General features: G+C 44.2%; 1 protein-coding gene across 1 annotated transcript in view; it reads right to left on the bottom strand.

The window, feature by feature from the left end:
- LOC133345207 (forkhead box protein J2-like) overlaps positions 1–16,447 on the bottom strand; it is a 53,630-nt gene extending 37,183 nt beyond the window's left edge. Inside the window, 4 exon segments of the mRNA XM_061555760.1 lie at positions 11,327–11,417; positions 12,638–13,098; positions 14,207–14,388; positions 16,321–16,447. Coding sequence (XP_061411744.1) covers positions 11,327–11,393 — 67 coding nt within the window. The 5' untranslated portion in view covers positions 11,394–11,417; positions 12,638–13,098; positions 14,207–14,388; positions 16,321–16,447.
- Between the last annotated feature and the right edge of the window lie 3,907 nt (positions 16,448–20,354).

The following is a 20,354-nucleotide window of genomic DNA, read 5'->3' as shown; positions in this document are numbered from 1 at the left end:
ACATAAGCTACTTCTAGATTTGAAGCTTTCGTGACTGCAAGGATTCATATTCTTGGGTTTTTTCGGTAAAGTCACGTAGGTAAAAAATAAAAATAAAATAAAAATCATTTACTTGATACAGCGAGCGTGCTGTGACGGTTCCACCTGAAGACGGACGCTTGTGTTGCCGAAACGTCGTGATTTTTATTTTATTTTTATTTTTTTACCTACGTGACTTTACCGAAAAAACCCAAGAATATAAGCTACTTCGTAAAGCTATTATTTGTGGCCAGGTCGCTTCTGAAAAAGAGCTATTACGCTCAGTGGGCGTTTACTCGGTAAAATAACAAACAGTTTAGTCTTATAAATAGTTTTAAATAGAAGACTGTCTAGGAATACCAGGTCTTAGCCTTGCACATGAAGGTATCCAGGGAGGTGGCAGTATGACAAGTGAATCAATCTGTGTGGGACTTTAGTGGTCCCATTATGTGTATGGGTTTTCGTCTGGAACTCAAGTCGCCTCACACACATGGCATTTACTCATTCAAGGAATCGACAAACATATCCATGCAGGACCTTCCTGAAAGTCTTGCCTCTGCTACAATTTGTTGGGTAAAGGGAAATATTATTCTGTGTAGCATGATTATTAATGTTAAACTAGAGTTTTGCCTGTTTTGTGAATAATTATTATCATTGTTAACTTATTTCACATTGAAATGTTAATGCTTTGATTTTATTTGAGTGCCATAATATTACCTGAAATACTTTTAAAAAATCGAGTTACATAGAGTTCAATTAAGTTCCTATAATAGTTCTATAGTGAATGAACCTTGAACCAGTCCCTAAGCATGGTGGAACTAAAACCACATCACAAAACGAGCCCCCCATGCCTACCCATTTGTTTCCTGGTTAATTAATTTTTTTCTCGTCCCAAGTCTCCCTTGTAAAAAACACATTCCTGCGGAGGGAGCTGGTAGGAACGTTGGGTTGCTCGGTCAATGGCCAGGGTCAACGGCGGCGTGGTGTATTCCACAAATATGCCCGACTGTGAGGGCGGGCACAAGCCAGCGTGAGTAGGTTAAACGTTGAATTTTATATGGGCACCACGGGGTGACCAGCCCCTCCCCACCCAGCCCCACCCCTCCCACCCCCTCCCCACCATGCCCTCCCCACCCCACCCAGCCCCTCCCTGCACGATGGACGGCCACAATAATCCCCTGTGGGCTGGTGTAACCAGGAGGTTCCTATCAGTATTAACGCTGTGGTTTTGGTTAACATTCTCATGTCAACTGCTTCTCACGCATTTTTGGTGGAAAACCAGTCTAATGCAAAAAAAAAAAATCGCAGCAACTCGGTTGTTACTTCATTTAATTTCTGTGGAAATTACACTGCCAACACACATGAATTTGGACCTCTATATGACTGCAATATAATCATTATTTTACATGTTAATGTATAGTTATACCAAGCAGTCTTTACATAATCTGAAAGCACTTCATTTTGCACATGCATATGTGCATAGGCTACATAAAGCACTGTACATGTATAGATATTTTTTTAATAAACAGGTTGCCATGCTCCCGGGTGGCGACACCGCTGCTCAGTATCAGGACTGACCCTGCTTATCCATGGCGACAGGGCCTAAAGGCACATGAGCGAGAAGGCACAGTGTACCCATGAGATCAGAGCACAGTCTGTGAAGCCAGGCTGCAAATACAAGCAATTAAAGCTGATATTATTCACAAATGTGAAAAATCTATTCAAGCACCGCCATGTACAATAATGAAGAAATTTCATTTTTATACCGATGCCTGTTCATATGGACGTAAGACATTCACAGGCCTCGTTAAACTGGCCCAAAGTGTAGCCTTCACGTATGAAAAAAAATTCTTAAACAAACGACATGCACGGATTAAGTGCACACCCTCCACCGACATGTAACGTCCATGTGGTGCCCCTACTCCATTACTGGCGTGATATTTATATCCTCATTGGAAGTTTAACCAAAAGGGTGATCCTCCTGGTTCACCACAGTGGACACCTATGCAGTGTACAACACATGTCTGTGTATAACTGGTTACACAGGTGTGCTAGAGTATGGCGACATCAAGTGAAATAGCTGCTGCATACAAAAGTACTCTTAGTATGTGATTATATTTCAAGTAAAAAAACAGTGGTTAAGTAGAGTGCTGGTGGTCACTTTCAATGTAATATTTAACAAACAAAAAAAACCCTGGAAAAATAATCCACCGACTTGTTTTTCTGCAACAATACTAGCTGGTTATTCACGGCTATACCACTCTACGAACTCGCTCCGAGCCGCAGGCATTAATAATGTATGCTAAGAATCTTAGGCACGTCAGCTTGACTGAGTCTCGGGCATTGACACTAAACCCAAAAAAACATTCTCTCACTACATCAGCAACGATATCTCATAGTTTTCGATGCATGCAGCCGAGGTTACCTTATTCAATACTGTGTGTGTGTGCGCGCTTCAAGGACGTTTTGCTTTTGGTTTATACATACAGTAAAACCTCGTTATTTTGATATCTGATCATTCGTTATTGGAGATAATTCGGCACGCTGCAATTTCGGCATATATACAGTATCAGTAATTCGCCAGGAGCAGAATTTCCGTACCAAATGGTTAAATTTTAGCATACACGTTGGAGCGACGCCGTGCGTCACGACCAAAACAATAACGCAGTCTAGTGGCGGCGTGCGTGATGAGCGTTGGTGCAGACCTGTTGCTTTGGACGTTACCTTGTTTATGCACTCTGTGCAAACCAACCCTCTCAGAAATGTCATCTACATCAAGACATAATAGAAAGGAACTGAAGTAAAATCCCTTAGTCTGCGAGACAAATCCAAAGTTTTGGATACAATGCATGCAGAAAACAAATTTGGGGCAGGAGGCACCGGGAAGTACAATTCTTAATTCGGAATATTGGATCATTTGACAAGGCTAGAACCCCATGTGTGTCGAATTAATAAGGGTTTACTTTACAAGACTATTGCCCGAGTATCTTCTTACTGATAAAGATAATGCCAGTCTTAAAGGTGATGACTAAAGGATGTTTAGGTCTGCTGTTTTGTGATCAAAGTAGTATTTGTAAAACATATACTATGGAGACATGTACCTCCACAGGGTTAAAGCAAATAAAAAAGAAACCGAAAAAATTGTAGAGGTCTTGTACCTCCAACCCTCTCAATACCAAAATCACAAGGTCGCCCTGCAGCATAAGAACCGGCTGCTGGAACACACCAAGCAAGCGTTTTCTACATTTAAACGTAAAGCCTAAAGTGAACAGAAATAAAGTGTTTTATTGTCATCAAAAATAAAGATGGACATTTCAGTTGGGATTCTGTCCTTGAGGATTTGTAACCGTTTACAGGTGAGAAAGTGTTAAATGGACTGTAAATGACAATCGGGTTGAGATGATGCTGTTAATGCAGCACCTATCAAGAGAAAAACGGCGAGGCGCTGTGAGATTGGGAGATGATGACATCAGCCGGCAATGGACTGCACGGAGTCATAAGAGTGTGAAGATTTAAATTGAAAATCACCCTTGTATTCACAGTTAAGCAGAGTTCAGACTGTGACCAAATCACCCAGAATGTGCCCAATCTCATCAGATCTTCGCAGCCAAACAGGATAACACCTGGACAGGGCTTGGATGGGTGACCAACACGGATAAAACAAGTGTTGTAGGCTCCTGTGGGGTTTTGTTGACAGGGAGCATTGCAACAAAATTAATTGCTGTACTGTATTATATTTCAGCAACTATGCTCCCCCACCTTCACCAACCTGCATTGACCAGAATAGTGAAGTATGGCAAAATAACCAGTACGACCCACATGGTGTAGGGAGGCCCTCATCCAGTAGCGGATTGACAAAACGGGTTGTATACGTCAAAGGATGCGTATCATCCTGTTTCACGAGTGAATAAGGCCACCTGATGCCCGGTTCTCTCCCAACACTGCCTACCAGACTTGATCTGCTGGCAGGCGAAATTAATCGGTGCCACGTCTTATCGCACCTGTACTCGGATGTAAACAAAAAAAAACCCAACTGTCCTCCCTGTAAGTGTCCCTACGTAAAGGATCTACCCCCAAAAGTATGTGGCTCTTTGTAATTAAACAAGAAGCGGCCCTCATGGAAGGAAACAAACTGTCGTTGACATGAAACGTTACAGAATCACAAGCCTGCCGCTGCAAGTTGGCACGATAGGGGGCAAAGATAAAGGGAACAATGCTGGGGAGTAAAATTGAAATCATTGACCAGTGAAATTTTAGAGAAAGAGAATAATTAAATCTTGACTTAAAGCTTTCGTGACTACAGGAGTTCATATTCTTGGGTCTTTCGGTAAAGTCACGTAGATAGGATCAAAGAAAAGAACAAAAAACTACGACGTTTCAATCGCAACATAAGCGGTCGTCTTCAGGAAAAGTGGGGTTAGCTTCCAAGGAAAACTGTTTATAAGGATTTCCGACTGTCATCACCTAGCCAGTGAACTGAAACACGTACACCAAGCTCTCAAGATGAATTGATATTAAGACTACACAATCCGTAAAGCTATCACTCCAACCGTTGAAAAAGAACCATCTGAGGACCCAATCAAAACCATCACCTTGCCATACATAGCAGGGGTCACTAAAAATATTTCCAAAATCATGAGCAAACACAAGATCCAGGTTCGAATTGACACAATACACAAAATTCTTGATCTGATCCATTCTGTGAAGGATGCGATCCCTGACATGCAATACCCCGGCGTCTACAAACTAAGCCGTGTCTGCGGTAAGTAGTTACACTGGGGAAACTAAGCGACATGTCTCGGACCGTGTTCGTGAACTGAAAACACGGGAGACCTAATACCTCGGCCGTGGCTGATCATTGTTTTAATGTGGTGGGCTCACGCGAAATTGATTTCTCGAAGACGAAGGTACTTTGCAAGCCCACTGACTATCAACAAACATTCGTTCATGAAGCCATCCATATTTATAGACAGACAATTTCAACCAAGAAGATGGGTACAAACTGAGCAATCATTGGAAGGATGTTATCAACCAGTTTAAGTCATAATTGGCTAGGATGTTCTCATCCTACCACCTTCCGATGTTAGTTGTGCTTTACGCCCATTTCAAACTTGCACTTTCAGTCACTTCGCTGTGGAGGCTGCTCACTGATCTTACATTCACATGCAAATTTTCACCTGTTCAGCCCTTTGATTGGTGGAAAACCAACCACCATCGGGTTGGCTGCCCACCACTTGCATTATAATGGGCTGCTAACATCAGGGCTACGCCCATTTCAAACCCTTATAAACAGTTTGCCTTGGAAGCTAACCCCACTTTTCCTGAAGACGACCGCTTGTGTTGCGATCAAAACGTCGTAGTTTTTTGTTATTTTCTTTAACCTATCTACGTGACTTTACCGAAAGATCCAAGAATAGAGAAGAATTAATTTTGCTTGCTGTCACGACCAATACAAGAGCACAACCTGCCGATATACACTCAGACAGTAGTTTTAAATGTGTTTTTTTCCTTGGCAGAAGGATACTAGGGGGATCAGACAAGCAGCACATGCACTATTTAAGCCAGGGCTTGAGGAGTACTGTAATATGATCCCACTTATATATATAACCCCATCTAGAGACCATCCAAGTCTGTTGGTGTGTGGGCCAGAATTTCTTAGCACATATCAGTTAAACAATTTACCCTTGTGCCACTGAACTTGGCATCATTTCAAAAGATAAATAGAATGGATTTTGGGTTAATCATAAGTTGCCGGCTTAAGGAAAAAAGGTTAATAAATTATACTGACCTCATGGCTAATATCCATATAACATTGCAACATTTAAGCATGTCTCTGTGCAGATTAAAAAACTGCTCAGACTGCATTTATTTAGAATGTTAAACGCAAATTCATAGCCACATTTATGATTTCACCGGAATAATTGTCCATAATAGTTTATAGGACGATTTTTTTTCTATTCGATAACGTATTGCTGGACCACGGAGAAAGTTCTATTAATCAACAATGGAGGGAAACCGTTGATCACATAAGGGACGATTCTGTCCTTGCTTCATTGTACAGCAGGGTCAACCAATCACGTCTCGTGAGAGGCCAAGTGAAGTACTGACTCAGAGAAACGAGCAGAGCTACGCAACAACTCGCACGTGTCTGAGGAACGTTGGCGTACAACACCACCTCTTGGCAAACACACCAGTTTCGGCGTGTGCACTTGTTGCAGAGGAGTTGCTTTCAACGCAGCACGGTGCCGTTTAGGTGACGACGTCCACCTCGCCTGCCCGTCGCACACAGCTCAGACCATGGCTGCCGTCGGCAAAAAAGGCCCATCGCCACTGTAGGGGTAAATGCTGGGGATCTGGCGGCACTTAGCGGTCTTCCACGGTGCTCTTCGGATACGGATCTAGGTTTCTAGTTTTAGCCCACCAATGGATGCATTCCTAAAATTCCAGCTTGTTCATTTACTCGTGGACTTAAATCAATTCTATAAACTAAGATGAAAAAAAATTCTTAACACTAAATGAATGCTCATTTTATATGTGTGGATTAAATCAACCCTAATTTTACATAGCCATTCAGAAAATACTAAGCAATTGAATGTCATTCACAAATTTAAAAAATAAGGGTATAAGGAACTTGTTTCCAGGATAAACTATGAAACAAGGATTTGAAGCTGAAAAATCTTAAAATATATATATATTAAACTACCATGACAAATATTTTACATTTTCATACTGTATTGGTTGGGATGACTCATGGGTATCAATGTAATACATAGAGATGGATGGTTTGCAAAATAAAAAGCTGATTTATAAAACTCCAGGCATTTTCTACACTAACGCTACATTAACATCAAAAGTAATGAAAGCCACAATGTCTAACTCCTCAAAAGCCTTACATTTTGCAAGCCATTCTAATACTCAATGGCATCAGTGCTTCGAGGCAACTCTGATTAAATAACCAGCTGGCAGGGTGGCGTATCTGCGAGTTGCTGTGGCTGAAAAAGCTGCATGCCTTGGGCGAAATCTGTGGCCAGCTGGTCACCCAGCAGGGTCAAAAGGCGCAGGGCATAAGGGCAAATGGTCCAAGAGGAACCCAAGGCCATGTGGATCCTCCATCGCATATGCAGCTAGTGTACTGTACTTGAATTATGCATATCCCAGTATCAATACAACACAAACATTATGCAGGAACATAATGTACATGTACTAATATTGAATGATATTAAGGTGTCTCAGCTAAAAACTTTGCCTAATTCTCCAGTTATTTTTGTTATATAACCACTGAAAAAGGATGTCCATCTAAAAAATTAAGTGCCTATGACCACAGGAATACCTCTCAGAGTAGACTAAGATAATCTGACAAAGGCAAGCAATCATCATGATCAATTTATGAATTGGCAGTAATTATGAAATGTAAAAATGGTTTGGGTACCCAATGACCTACTCTTGCAAGTATTCCCCATGCATGTTATATTTTATTTTATAATACACAGCAATTGGTAGAGACCAGTTGGTAAAGTTAATAAATGTAACTTTATGCAAATTTTCTACTCAGAAAAATGCTGCAATTTCAGTCTCTTTCTAAGAAACGCCTCTCACTTGCAGGTTCCCAGTAATTATGGTATGCTGTACACTGTACTTTTAGAGACTGTTGTTGAATGAATCTCAAAACCACTGCGAATTGCATACACGTCTCACGATTCCACACCACGTGTATCCAGATGACCGACACAGGAAGGCGGAAGGCATACACGGAGCATAGTAGAATCCAATACATGGCTTTTGATGTGGAAAACCTTGCCCCCACGGAGCACATTTAAAAAAAATAACGAATTTGTAAAGAATAAAATAAATGCCTTAAATCTCTTTAATGTGGTTAGTCGAGTGAACTTTTTGTAAATACAGTACAGAACACCCATATATTAGTCACACGTTCTACCGTTAACCTGGCGAATATGCATTTACAGAGACTGCAATGATGGCTGACACCCCAAGAGTAAATGTAATTATCCCTGCGGGATACTAGTGGGGGATACCTTGAGCAAGAACACGTAGTAATTGTCAGGTACATTAGCCAACCTTGCATTGATTATACATGGCAATCATCAACCCCGCCCCCCCCTACTGGCAGACTAATAGCTGTTTGAAGGCCAGAGGTTGAGTCACCTTGTGCAAAAGAACAGCTGCCACTGGGGGTGCCCCTTTCAAATGTTTAAATGAGAAGTGACGTTTGGTGCCGAGATGCATCGAACCATTATTCTCACAATTTACAGTTCATCCTTTCCATATCATTTCAGTTTTATCACAAATAGTAATTGTGTAGGAAAGCTGCCTCTTTTGTTACGAAAGCATTCCAGGTACTACTCTACCTTAGCAACCGAATAGTGTGGTCCTAAACAATATTTACTGTCTCAGCACCTTGAAGCAAGGTGGATCATTGCACTGCAAACAACAGCTAATTACGCAGTTTAATCTGCATCCTCGCTAATTGGAGAAAACCACTGCGACAGATGCCTACCCGTCGTGAACAATTTCAACCAATGTATGTTTCTGCCTCCATTCACAACGTGACTTACTTACGCTCACGAGTATTCCCTCGGGAGGATGTCTCGCCTGTAATATAATGGAAGAACTACAATATTTTCCACACTTCAGATACACGTCATAAAATGGCGTTAACATTTTGTGAGCACCAGCAATAGCAAGATAACAGCAGTGAAAAGTGCATTACTGGAGGTGATGGCAGTGTGAAAATTGGCTGTACACAATAACTCAGCTATGCAACGAAGTTTGGTGTGACAATGCATCTGTTACTAAAAAAATCAAATCACAACTGCAGTTAAACAATACATTGTTTGAAGCATTACACCGTTTGAATTTAATATTACACTGATTCAAGTTAACCAATGCTTTCAACAACTCTTGAATTATGTAAAACTAAATCTGCAACTCATTAACAAGGGCAGTGATATCCATGGAAAAGGGTGTCTCTGAATGTTCAGAGTATGCAGAATATCCCTTTTATACTGCACTAGCTTGACTACCCGGCTTCGCCCGAGACTTGGATTAATACACGGCCTACCCGGAGGGTGGGGGGATGCGTGACGTAAGCAGGCACACAACGTGACGCTGCCGCATGCGGGTGACACAGATGTGACGTCACCGCTCACTTGCCGTGTAAAATATATCCATTATTGCGTCCCCCCCACCCCCCCAAAATACAAAAGTCTATTATTATCCTTTTTGCATTTTGTACAGTCTGGAAGCTACCCACATTCCAAATTTCAAGTTTGTTGCATGTTGGGAAGTATGCTAAACATTTTGAACAGACACACATTCACAAATTTCCCTTTTACAAATATAAATGAAACTAGCTTTACGACCCGGCTTCGCCCGGGACTTGGATTCACCACACTCGTCCGCCTTTGTCTCCCCAGTGGCAATGTTCACACACCACACCAGTTACTCGTTTGAGGCTAAGTCGACCTAGGGGAGGCCCAGGACCGGTTCAAATAATCGTCACTGGTGGTGGCCGTGAGGAGGAATTGAACTCGGGTCGCCGGGTTCGTAGCGCAGCGCGTTAACCACTACACTACCGCTCCCCCCACACGCACGCGCGTCCATAGGTACACAAATAAGCGTTTGCTGCAGACACACAACTTTGAGGGGCCGTACGGCAGTAAACGACTGAAATAATAAAGCAGCAATGCTGCGCGAAGAACGCCTTAGACCTGCAACACATTTGTATGGCACTTTACTCGCAGAGGGTTGGGGGGGGGGATGCGTGACATGAGCAGCCACACTGCGTGACGCTTCCGCATACGGGTCACATGACAGATGTGACGACACAGCTCACTTGCCGTGCAAAATATATGCATTATTGCGCCCCCCCCCCCAAAAAAAATACAAAAGTCTGTTTGTTGCATGTCGGGAAGTACGCTAAACATTTTGAACAGACACACAATCACAAATTTCCGTTATATATAGACTTGTCTGTCAAAAATATTTTCAGCACCCCAATTTTGCATTCTTATTATCTACTAATACATAAATTCCTTCATCTGTAAGTAATACAATGTTAAAAAACCGAAGTTCATAAAATTAAGCACATAATAGCCTTTAAGATGACTAATGTGCCAGATGCCAAATCATTTCGCTGTGGCCTTTGAAATTGTATTATCTTCCAAAATATTAACTTGATGTTATAGCATCTCATAACATTTTCAGGAACGATGTAGAAAACTTACTACAATATATTGGCAGCTGCAGGGAGGCTATGTTATTGTTCTTGATGTGAGCTGGAGGGGATCCCCCAAACCAATGCAATGCAAGGCAATATAATGTTGACATAAATAAGAAAACCCATCAAAGCTACTACTTCAGCATACCACTTTCAAAAGGAAAATGTACATAACAAAATGCTCATTCTCATGTAGCTCATTAATTTATGTATTACACTAAAACGTGAAACGAATGATAAAACACGAGTCATTACAGCACGATTAATATTTTACGGCTTTGCTAGTTATTGTCGAGGTCAAATGTTGCTTTCATCATATATCAATACACCTCATGTGTTATGTTCTGACCGACCTAAAAGTCAAGTAAGAAATACTTTACAAATGCGTTCCTAAGCAAGGCAAGTAGAATAACATTTTAATGTCTATTTGCAAAGTTAGACACAACTTAATAAAAATGTTTTAAAACCATAATAGAGACATGAACACCGATTCAATGACGAACCTATATTCAGTTGACAAGCACACCCCATGCTGGATTAGTTGGCAGGTGTCACAAAGAATTAAAAAAATACTGGCTATGAAGTTTCAATTTTAGAAATGTCATGTCACTACCACACGTGCCCATATTCTGCCACATGCCTGCAATCACTATGCATGCTCATGGATGCATTGAAACACATGTCCAAAGCCAGTGGTGTTCAACATCAGACCTGATCATTTTAGTTTAAAATGTTCCTGATTGCCAAAACCAGCATTATGTTACACTTGCGGTGAAATTTACCACATGGTATAAACAACAATGCTAAAAACACGTTTTTAAGTATTAACGATCTTCATAGATCTCAAATTTAATGCACACAATAAAACACATTTAAAATTAAGATATAATATTTAGTTAAAAGCATTTCTACCATCACACTGCAATTAACTTTTGTACGCCAGCTAACATGAAAGCCACAAAATGTATACACATTAAAAACATTTGCATGACAATATGTTGGAGGCACACTCAAAATATACCACGCACACAAGCTACAGAGAGAGCACAGTGTAGATCACCACAATATTACCTGTTTGTAATGCTATTTGTGGAAGCCAGTCCATAGATGTCAAACTGCTTTCAAGTTCTGACGCCATTTCTCCGCTTTAATGGAAAAAATCCTTTAAAAAACGACAGCACACAACACACGATGAGGATTAATGATATTTAAAAAACCAGGAATAACTTACACACACGTACAAACACACACGTCTCCAACACCGTCACTACTGCCGTTTACATGCGCGTGGGTGCAAAACCTGCGGGTGAATTTCAGGGAGCTCGGCGTGCAATGCTCACTTCTTATTCCGAACGCATGTGCGCACCCGCCTCTGCTGTACATTCCGCACAATGTGCACACACACACCATGTTGTCGGCACAATTGGACAGGCGGCACGGCCAGCAAGAATCCCTGTCTCCGCCGCAACCGGAGCCGGCTTTCGACAGCCGACCACGCTGTCTACGCCGCGTGTTCAAACCACCACCTCCTCCTCCACCGGGAGGGGGTGGGTGGCAAGAGCTCTCGCTCAGAGCAATTAAGAGCGATATCCACCAACCAGTTGCAATTTATTCACTCTGCGGTCACTGTGCGAATCAAAAGCATGGATTCTGAATCGCTGCGGTATCACAATCAGAACTCAGGGACTTCCAATCATCATAATCATCACCACAATGGCTTCACAGATTGGCGCGCCACGCGATTGAAAGACAAATGCCAAGTACATTGATTCACCAAACGGCGTGTGGCGTGCGTGTGTATTGTGTATAGAGGCAGGGAAGACGGCATTTAAAATGTTAAAGCACGTCCGCGTTTCTGATCTTTTTCTTCCCTCCCCACCTAAATTTTCGCCGCGCGTGGATAAATGGGACGCCCTTTAAGCAGCACAGCAGCGCCCGGGCTCGGCTCTCATTAAATCTTAAACAGAATAAGAACGCCTGCCGTCAGCAGCAGCAGCGTGCATGCAACCCTGCCACGAACACGCGTCCCCTGCACATTCCTGCAAACACGAAATCAAAATAAAACAGCAGCAAGAGAACCACGACAACAGCAGCAACAGCCCCGACCTCCCAGCGCGGCAACACATGCCAAGCCGAGGCCGACGCTTCTACCCAACCAAACCCCCATCGCAATTCCTCCACATCTCGAGAAACGCCACAGAACGATGACACGAGTGCCGCCACCGCCGACGTTGTGAAGACATCGGTTTCACCCACGGCCCCCGCTGCCACTTGCTTCCCGAGACGAAGCCTACCCTCTTGCCTAGTCTCTCCGCGGGCCTCCCCTCGGGTCTGCCCGCAGGGCCCCCGTTGCCCGTGGGCCCCAACGACGCTGCGGCCTACCTCGGGGACACTTTGTACCGCCTCCGCGGCGCACTCGCACGGCCGAACCGAGACGGGGAGAGACGTCGAACGAAGGCGGCGGCGTCGTCGGGGTCGTCGGCGTCGGCGCGGGGAGGCAGCGCGGAGCTCTCGGCTCTGTGGAGGCGCGGGAGGAGGAGGAGGAGGGGAGCGCGGAGAGGCGGAGCGGCCTAGGCGAGGCGACTCGCCGCCATGTTGATTGCTCGCGCCTCTTCACCGCGTCGCGTCTCTCTCCGCCAGCGCGGCGCTTCGCCCGCTCGCTCGCTCGCTACACACTTTTGTTTTAGTTTATTCGCTTAAAATTGTGGGGATTTTCAATCTGCGTGCTGCACACCCGCCTCGTTGACGTTTTGGGTTTGGGATAATTGTCGTGCGTCGTGGCGGTGGTTGTCGGGGTTTGTTCGTGAGGTTTGGCGTTTTCGCCGAGTGTATTGCATAATGCGCTGTGGGCAGGGGAGGCCGGTACTACTTTAGTGCGAATCCTTGCGCGGTGTGGGGCTCTCTCCACCCCGCGCACAGCCATCAGCAGCAGCAGCATCATCAGCAGTAGAATCAACAGCAGCATCATCATCAGCAGCAGCAGCATCAGCAGCAGCATCATCATCAGCAGAATCAACAGCAGCATCATCATCAGCAGAATCAACAGCAGCATCATCATCAGCAGAATCAACAGCAGCAGCAGCATCAGCAGCAGAATCAACAGCAGCAGCATCATCAGCAGCAGAAGCTCCTCAGCAGCAGCAGCACCATCATCAGCAGCTCATCATCATCATTAGCTCATCATCAGCTCATCAATCATCAGCAGAAGCAACAGCTCCTCATTAGCTCATCATCATTAGATCATCATCAGCGCATCATCATTAGCTCCCCATCATCAGCTGCTCATAATCATCAGCTTCCCATCAGCAGCACTTCCAACACCATTATGATCACCTCCACCATTAGCATCATCATCATCAAATACATCAGCAGTAACAGCATCAGTCAGCAGCATCATTCCTATCTTGGTTGTCATCACCTCCACCACCGACAATCACAATCACCACTTGCAGCACCCTCATTATAAGCAGCAGCAGTACCGACAGCTGCAGTACAATCGTTCATCACGATCGCCATCATCATCATCACGATCACCACCATCATCATCACGATATTCATTAGCAACATAACCTCCTCCACCATAATCAACACCACCATCATAATAATCACTCGCAGGAGCATCATCATTAGTAGCAGCACCCTGCACACAACTTCCATCATCATACCTACCACCATTATTAATGCTACCATCATAATTATAAATAACACCAGCAGTGTCATCACCATAATTGACGAACAACAACAACAATCGTCATTCGCCACTAAGTGGCGGTGACGTCACCACGACGCTTGTGCCAGGCCATGTGCACCTTGAGGCTGCCACGTGAAGTGTCGAATGCCCGCTGGCTGGAGGTCACGGGGCTGACCCAGCAGGTGCCACGGGTCGACTGACCGAGATGACCGAAATGAGTGGCTGATGCACCACCTGTGCCCCCTACTGTGCCAACTTACTGTGCTTTAGCCACCCGGCGCTCCGCTCGTTGTTGTGAGCGTCGTTCCTCCGCCCTCCGTTGTTGTTGGAGGGCGACTGCCTCCAACTGCCCAGTAGCGTCCTTCACGAGCCTCCTCCGCTGAGGCCGATCTTGACACCGCTGGTACCAGTCATCGGCAAGTCCACTCAGCTCCACGTCCTCCTGTATCATCAACACACACACAGACACGCACAAAAACCCCTCTGCCAGCTCCATCGCCTGCACGTCAATTAAATATGCGGCACTCGCAAGACATCCCCCCCCCACCCCCATCTCAACCCGCACTCGTCTGAAGCAGCCAGCGGTGCCAATTAACAAATTACAGCGGCGATAGGAAGACACGAGGAATTCAATCTCACACGTTTCGTCACCAGCACCACCAGCACCGCAATGCAACCCGTCGAACGATAAATTCCACCCCAAGCCTCATAACCCGGCTCGCGACAGCAAATTATTCGGGAGGTAATGCCACTTAAGATGACAACATATATGGCACTTGCAGATATATTTACATAGTTTATCATTAATACGGATTTTGACTTAAAGCTTTCGTGACTGCAAGGAATTCATACTCTTTGGGTCTTTCGGTAATGTCACGTAGATAGAAAAATAAAAAAAATCACGACGTTTCGATCGCAACACAAGCAAGCAATCCTCTTCAGGTGAGAAAATACAGCAAGCGGACTGCTGGGGTAGGAAGAAATATAGCGAGAGAGCTACTGCAGCCAAAGGTTACGTAGGTCATGGAGAAATCAATTTCATGCATGTCTTTACTTTTACAGGCTAAATGTCTCACGAACATAGCTGCTGCTCCCTTTTCCTCGATGTGGCGGTGATGCTTGTTGTTTAACACATTCCTGCGGAGGGAGCTGGTAGGAACGTTGGGTTGCTCGGTCAATGGCCTGCAGGGTCAACGGCGGCGTGGTGTATTCCGCAAATATGGCCGCCTGTGAGGGCGGGCACAAGCCGGCGTGAGTAGGTTAAACGTTGAGTTTTATAAGGGCACCACGGAGTGACCAGCCCCTCCCCACCCAGCCCCACCCCTCCCACCCAGCCCCTCCCCACCCCCCACCCAGCCCCTCCCCTTCCATTTTTGGATGCACGACGGACGGACGGACACAATAATCCCCTGTGGGCTGGTGTAACCAGGAGGTTCCTACCAGTAATAGGCTGAATGTCTCTCATACTGGTAGGAACGAAGTGGACCAGACCACCAATAGATGAATGTGTCCGTCCGTCCGTCCGTGGGAGGGGTGGTGTTGAGGGTGGTGTTGGAAATGAAAGACTACGAGTCTTTAAATCTCACAGCGTTTCTTGTCAAAACAAACACTTTTAATTAACGTTACACTAGAATACAGTAATTTTTTCTTTAACTCCTCTATACCCGGTCGATATCTCTGTACCGGTACTAAGTATTATTCCTACCAGCCCACCCCGCAGGGTCCTGTTTAACACAGCCGCTGCTGCTGGAGCCGTCTCACATTGACATGATAATCTCTAGCAATACAATAGCCGAGAATAGCGGGTCAGCAAGTTACAATACAAAAAACCGATAGGAGTGCAAAATAGAAGAACGTTAAGCAAGTCACTATAAATAAATACACACGAATAAAGTATAAATTGTTAATTTTTAAACAAATGCAATGTTGGACAAGTCAGAAAAAAAAAACAGTCCCAGACCACACCAAAACAATACAACCCTACCCCCCTCGGATTAGCCGAGGTTTGCCGAGCTCTGCGATCTTACATTTACTTGCAAATTCCATCTCTAGCCCCGCCCACTTACCCTTGGGTTGTACCCATCTAAAACCTATATAATCTTTGGCTGCAGTAGCTCTCTCGCTACATTTATTCCTGCCTCAGCAGTCCGCCTGCTGTATTTTCTCACCTGAAGACGATTGCTTGTGTTGCGATCGAAACGTGTTTTTTTTTTCTATCTACGTGACTTTACTGAAAGACCCAGAGTATTAATACGGATGTTGTTGGAAGGGTTTACTTCAGTCAGTGTTGTGCAGACAATACAATTGTACTCATCATCAACCATGGTCTATCTACAGCTGAATGAAGACCTTTCCCAAGCCGTTGTCAACTCACCGTTTCGCGATGCAGCAATACATCTCACTTCTTCGCCGATTGAATCGCTACATCTCCGCTTCGGCCGTGCTCTGTCTTGGTTGTCTTGCAATTATTTTCAACCACCAGCCATTATCGCTCTGCAGTACTAGTGCCTTTTCCAGAAATATAACTAAAAACATGCAATCGTTTCGATTTAAAGCTTTCGTGACTGCAGGGATTCATCTTCTTGGTTATTTCGGTAAAGTCACGTAGAAGGGAAGTAATAAAAGAATAAAAATAAAACATAATAAAATGAAATAATTCTCACGACGTTTCGGCTACAACGCAAGCAGCCGTCTTCAGGTGAAGAATGAGACACTGCCAAGCTAGGAGCTTATATATAAGCTGAGTTGGAGGTTGAAGAAGAAGAGAGCCTTAACAAAAGAATGTGCATATCAAGAGGAATTTAGCATATTCATGGGGCGGGGGGTTTCAAAGTCATATTATGCCCATAATGCATGGGCATAATATGACTTTGAAACCCCCCCGCCCACCTCCTACGCATTTCCCATGAATATGCTAAATTCCTCTTGATATGCACATTCGTTTACTACAGCCCTATGTATTCTCAATTGTTTGCAGTGGAAGGCAAGTGACAATCGCAAATAATTTGTTGTGGTTAACAACCACTTTGACTGTGTTTTACAATTGGAACACGCGTTCTGTCAAAACGAGGGACAGAAGGGATTGTGATAATTAAGATTTCACCAGACGCCTCAATATTAGAGTTGTGAGTGAATATTGATGACTAACGCCAGACAGTGTCTCCTAATATCCATCTCTTCGCATGAAGAAAAACAAATTCTCTTAAACAACCCATCAGCCGCACAAGCAAACTTGTCGTGAATCAATGTTGCTGAATTATGCTCTCCTAGATGGTTGTGCGGCTGCTGCGTTGTGTAAGAATAATCTTAAGATGTATTACTTAAAGATATACTGTATTCTGTAAGAATCTAACGGTTTGTTTAAAATGTAGGAGTTTAGAATGGCCTCATATGGCCATAAAACTCACATTCTAAGAACCAAATTCTTCAGTTATGTTCCTGTTTTGGCAGTTATGCACGAGCACAATTAACAAAACGCCGCAACGCATTCGTCAAAAAACGTGGCCTTAAAGGAAACTATAACAGACGACGTTTTGGGCAACGGTCATTAGCAGCACATTCAATCTAATAACCATATACATTTAATACGAACGCACAGTTTGGCGTGCAGGATATCTCCGAGCACACTGCGCGTGAAATAAGATGAGCAGGAATCAAAAAAACATTTAGATTTCAAAAGTACGTTGGATAGAGATTTCCAGCTGACATCAAAACTGTCAAGGCACTACAAGTAAAAAATTGTATATGCTACAACAAGCAACAAAGATGAATAGGTTGTATTCTTTGGGTCTTTCGGTAAAGTCACGTAGATAGGTTCAAAGAAAATAACAAAAAAACTGACGTTTCGATCGTAACACAAGCAGTTAAAACGTCGTAGTTTTTTGTTCTTTTCTTTAAACCTACGTGACTTTACCGAAAGACCCAGATAATGAATTCCTACTGTCACGAAAGCTTTAAGTCAAGATTTATGAAGTTGATTAAATGTATTAAGAAATTAAAGGAGGGTAAAACACATGACGTCATAATGTGCATTTAATGTGAAAGTATAAAGAAAAATCCGAGACGTGAGGATCACTTAAGTTTTATATTCGAAGGACGAATGACAGAGGTGAGTGACTGTTTGAGAGTTTGTCGCCAGCAGGGATATGCAAAGCAAAACGATACGGTATTTGCAACATAGCAATATATATACTTTTTTTTACTCACGAGAGCACTGTCTAGCTCAGGACTTTTCAAAATTATAGCGCTTTGACGTTACATTTTACACTTACAGCAATGTTGGAAATGTTACGGTTTTACTTTAAATGCCACCTATATTTAGTTGATATACAACTTGGTCACGTGGCACACCAAGGGAATGGGAATCAAGACAGACACATACAGGGCACGGGCTCAAGGCGAGCAGCTGGAATAAAGAATGAGTGGTGGGTGCAGGAAGGGAAGGTGGGGGAGAAGTAATGACCAGGTCAAGATATCGCGGATGAAAGGGTGATGAGGGGAGGGAAGACGGGGAGAGTGAAGGAACAAACGAGGGGCACGGAGCAGCGTCTGTTTTGAGAGGGGGCAAGCATGGCAAATGGAGGGATTCAGGGGATATGGCCACATGGAAGTCAGGTGATTTGCAGGAGGCTTGAGCTGATTTAGATATATTTTAATCGTTCTACCACGAAACGAGTTTCGAGTTAACATGCAGAACTGGCCGACGGTGACACATCGGACAAATGCCAGTTAGGTATTGTTTTCATTTGAAATTGCTCACTGCAGATTAATGGTAGTGAAGCAGAACTTTTCAGTGCAGGTAGCTGTGGTGCCATGTATTCACCGCATGCACGGGTTCCTATGCGTCATTAATTCAAAAGGAATGTCTTGCCTACAGGGATCTTTTCAATAATACAAGCCACAGTTGACAGGCCACATGTTGCTAATGATAATCAGAAAGTAGAAACTTAAACAAATGCTGCTGAAAATCGTTGGTCCACAATGTTCATAGGCTGATAGACCTATCTGGCATTTAACATTTTTTGTTGTTGAAAGTGAACCGAGTAGTTAACAGAAACACGCACGAGATGATGAAGCTCAGATGGAGCAAAGACATTCGCTTGTGTGCAGGTGCTAGGTGGATTGTTGGATCGCGGGACCGTCAGAAAATGCAACAGTTTGATGCCTTCATCTGGCAGTGGGTTGATCACAGCCGATGATCGAGACATTCTCGTCTTGCAGTAACATCGTTACATTGAACGCAGTCTTTACGCGCAGTCAGTGCTGGAATACTTGAGAAAGCAGTGAGGTTCTACAATGTTTCCTTCCTATACCCAATACGGTCAGATTGTAAAGTACTGTATTGTAGCATCCAAAAAGACAGCACATTTAATTGTCTTGTACCCCATATGGAATTCAGAATAGTGCCACCTGCAGCCTAAAACGGAGGTTGTGGGTTGCATAACTGCAGACAATTTAGAAAAAAATAATTGGGGCAGCGACTCAATTTATTCTACCTGAGGAAACCAATTTTTTGGTGAAGTGTATTCCATGCGTCACACCTTCAACAGTAACCACTGCTTTTCATAGGAAAATTGCTTGCAACAGTGCACCCATTTGGGACATGCTTTAGAGGGTTTTGGTCTATACCCAAAACCCTAGCTAACATCGCTGTGGTTTAGATTATGGTGGAGCCCCCGTTTCACGCGACGCCCCAAACGACCGTGTGCGAAATATAACAAAGACGACTGCCGGTATACTACAGATTTAGTGTTAACTTAGAATTTAAATTTTATTGATTTTTTAATTGTCAAATGATAACAGGCCTGCTACTTCTCCGGAGGAGCGCACACAAACAATTATATCAACCCAAATGGCCCTTGCAACAGCACAGTCAAACAACCCGACGACCACAGCTTCAGATTTCCTTCACCACAAACGCTGGTGGGAGAAAGCTGCCGAGCAACCCCCAAAAGGCACGCACGAAATATCACCCGGCTCTGGAACGGACCAGACAAAAACGTTCCAAGCACCATCTCAGAGGATCGCCTCCCTTCCTCCCCGCACATGTCCCAGCTGTCAGCGCCCCACAGTCCTCACGAGGAGTTCCCTTCACGGCAGCTGCGTGTGGTTCCCCGTGTGACCCCACCCATGGCTCCAAAAACGATGGTTGCAGAGACGACCCATGGGGACCAGCCATCCACTGCAGAACCTCAGTCAATCACGCCCACTGGCCAGCAAGTGGCGATCACTCCCAGGCTGGACTCCAAGGCGATTGTTGCAGTGCCGACCCACCAACACGGCTGGCTCTCGGGCCGTGGACGTGTAGGGGTCTCCCCGTGGACACGGCACAGCACAGCCCCAGGCCTACCAGCACAGCTGCCTATTAAAAAAAATTCATATCTCAATCATGGGCAGGGCAGGCCTCCG

The sequence above is a fragment of the Lethenteron reissneri genome, chromosome 21 (genome assembly GCF_015708825.2).
Source record: "Lethenteron reissneri isolate LAM-NWPU_2019-01 chromosome 21, ASM1570882v1, whole genome shotgun sequence".
Classification (NCBI taxonomy): Eukaryota; Metazoa; Chordata; class Hyperoartia; order Petromyzontiformes; family Petromyzontidae; genus Lethenteron; species Lethenteron reissneri.
This window is presented reverse-complemented; position numbering and strand designations above follow the sequence as displayed.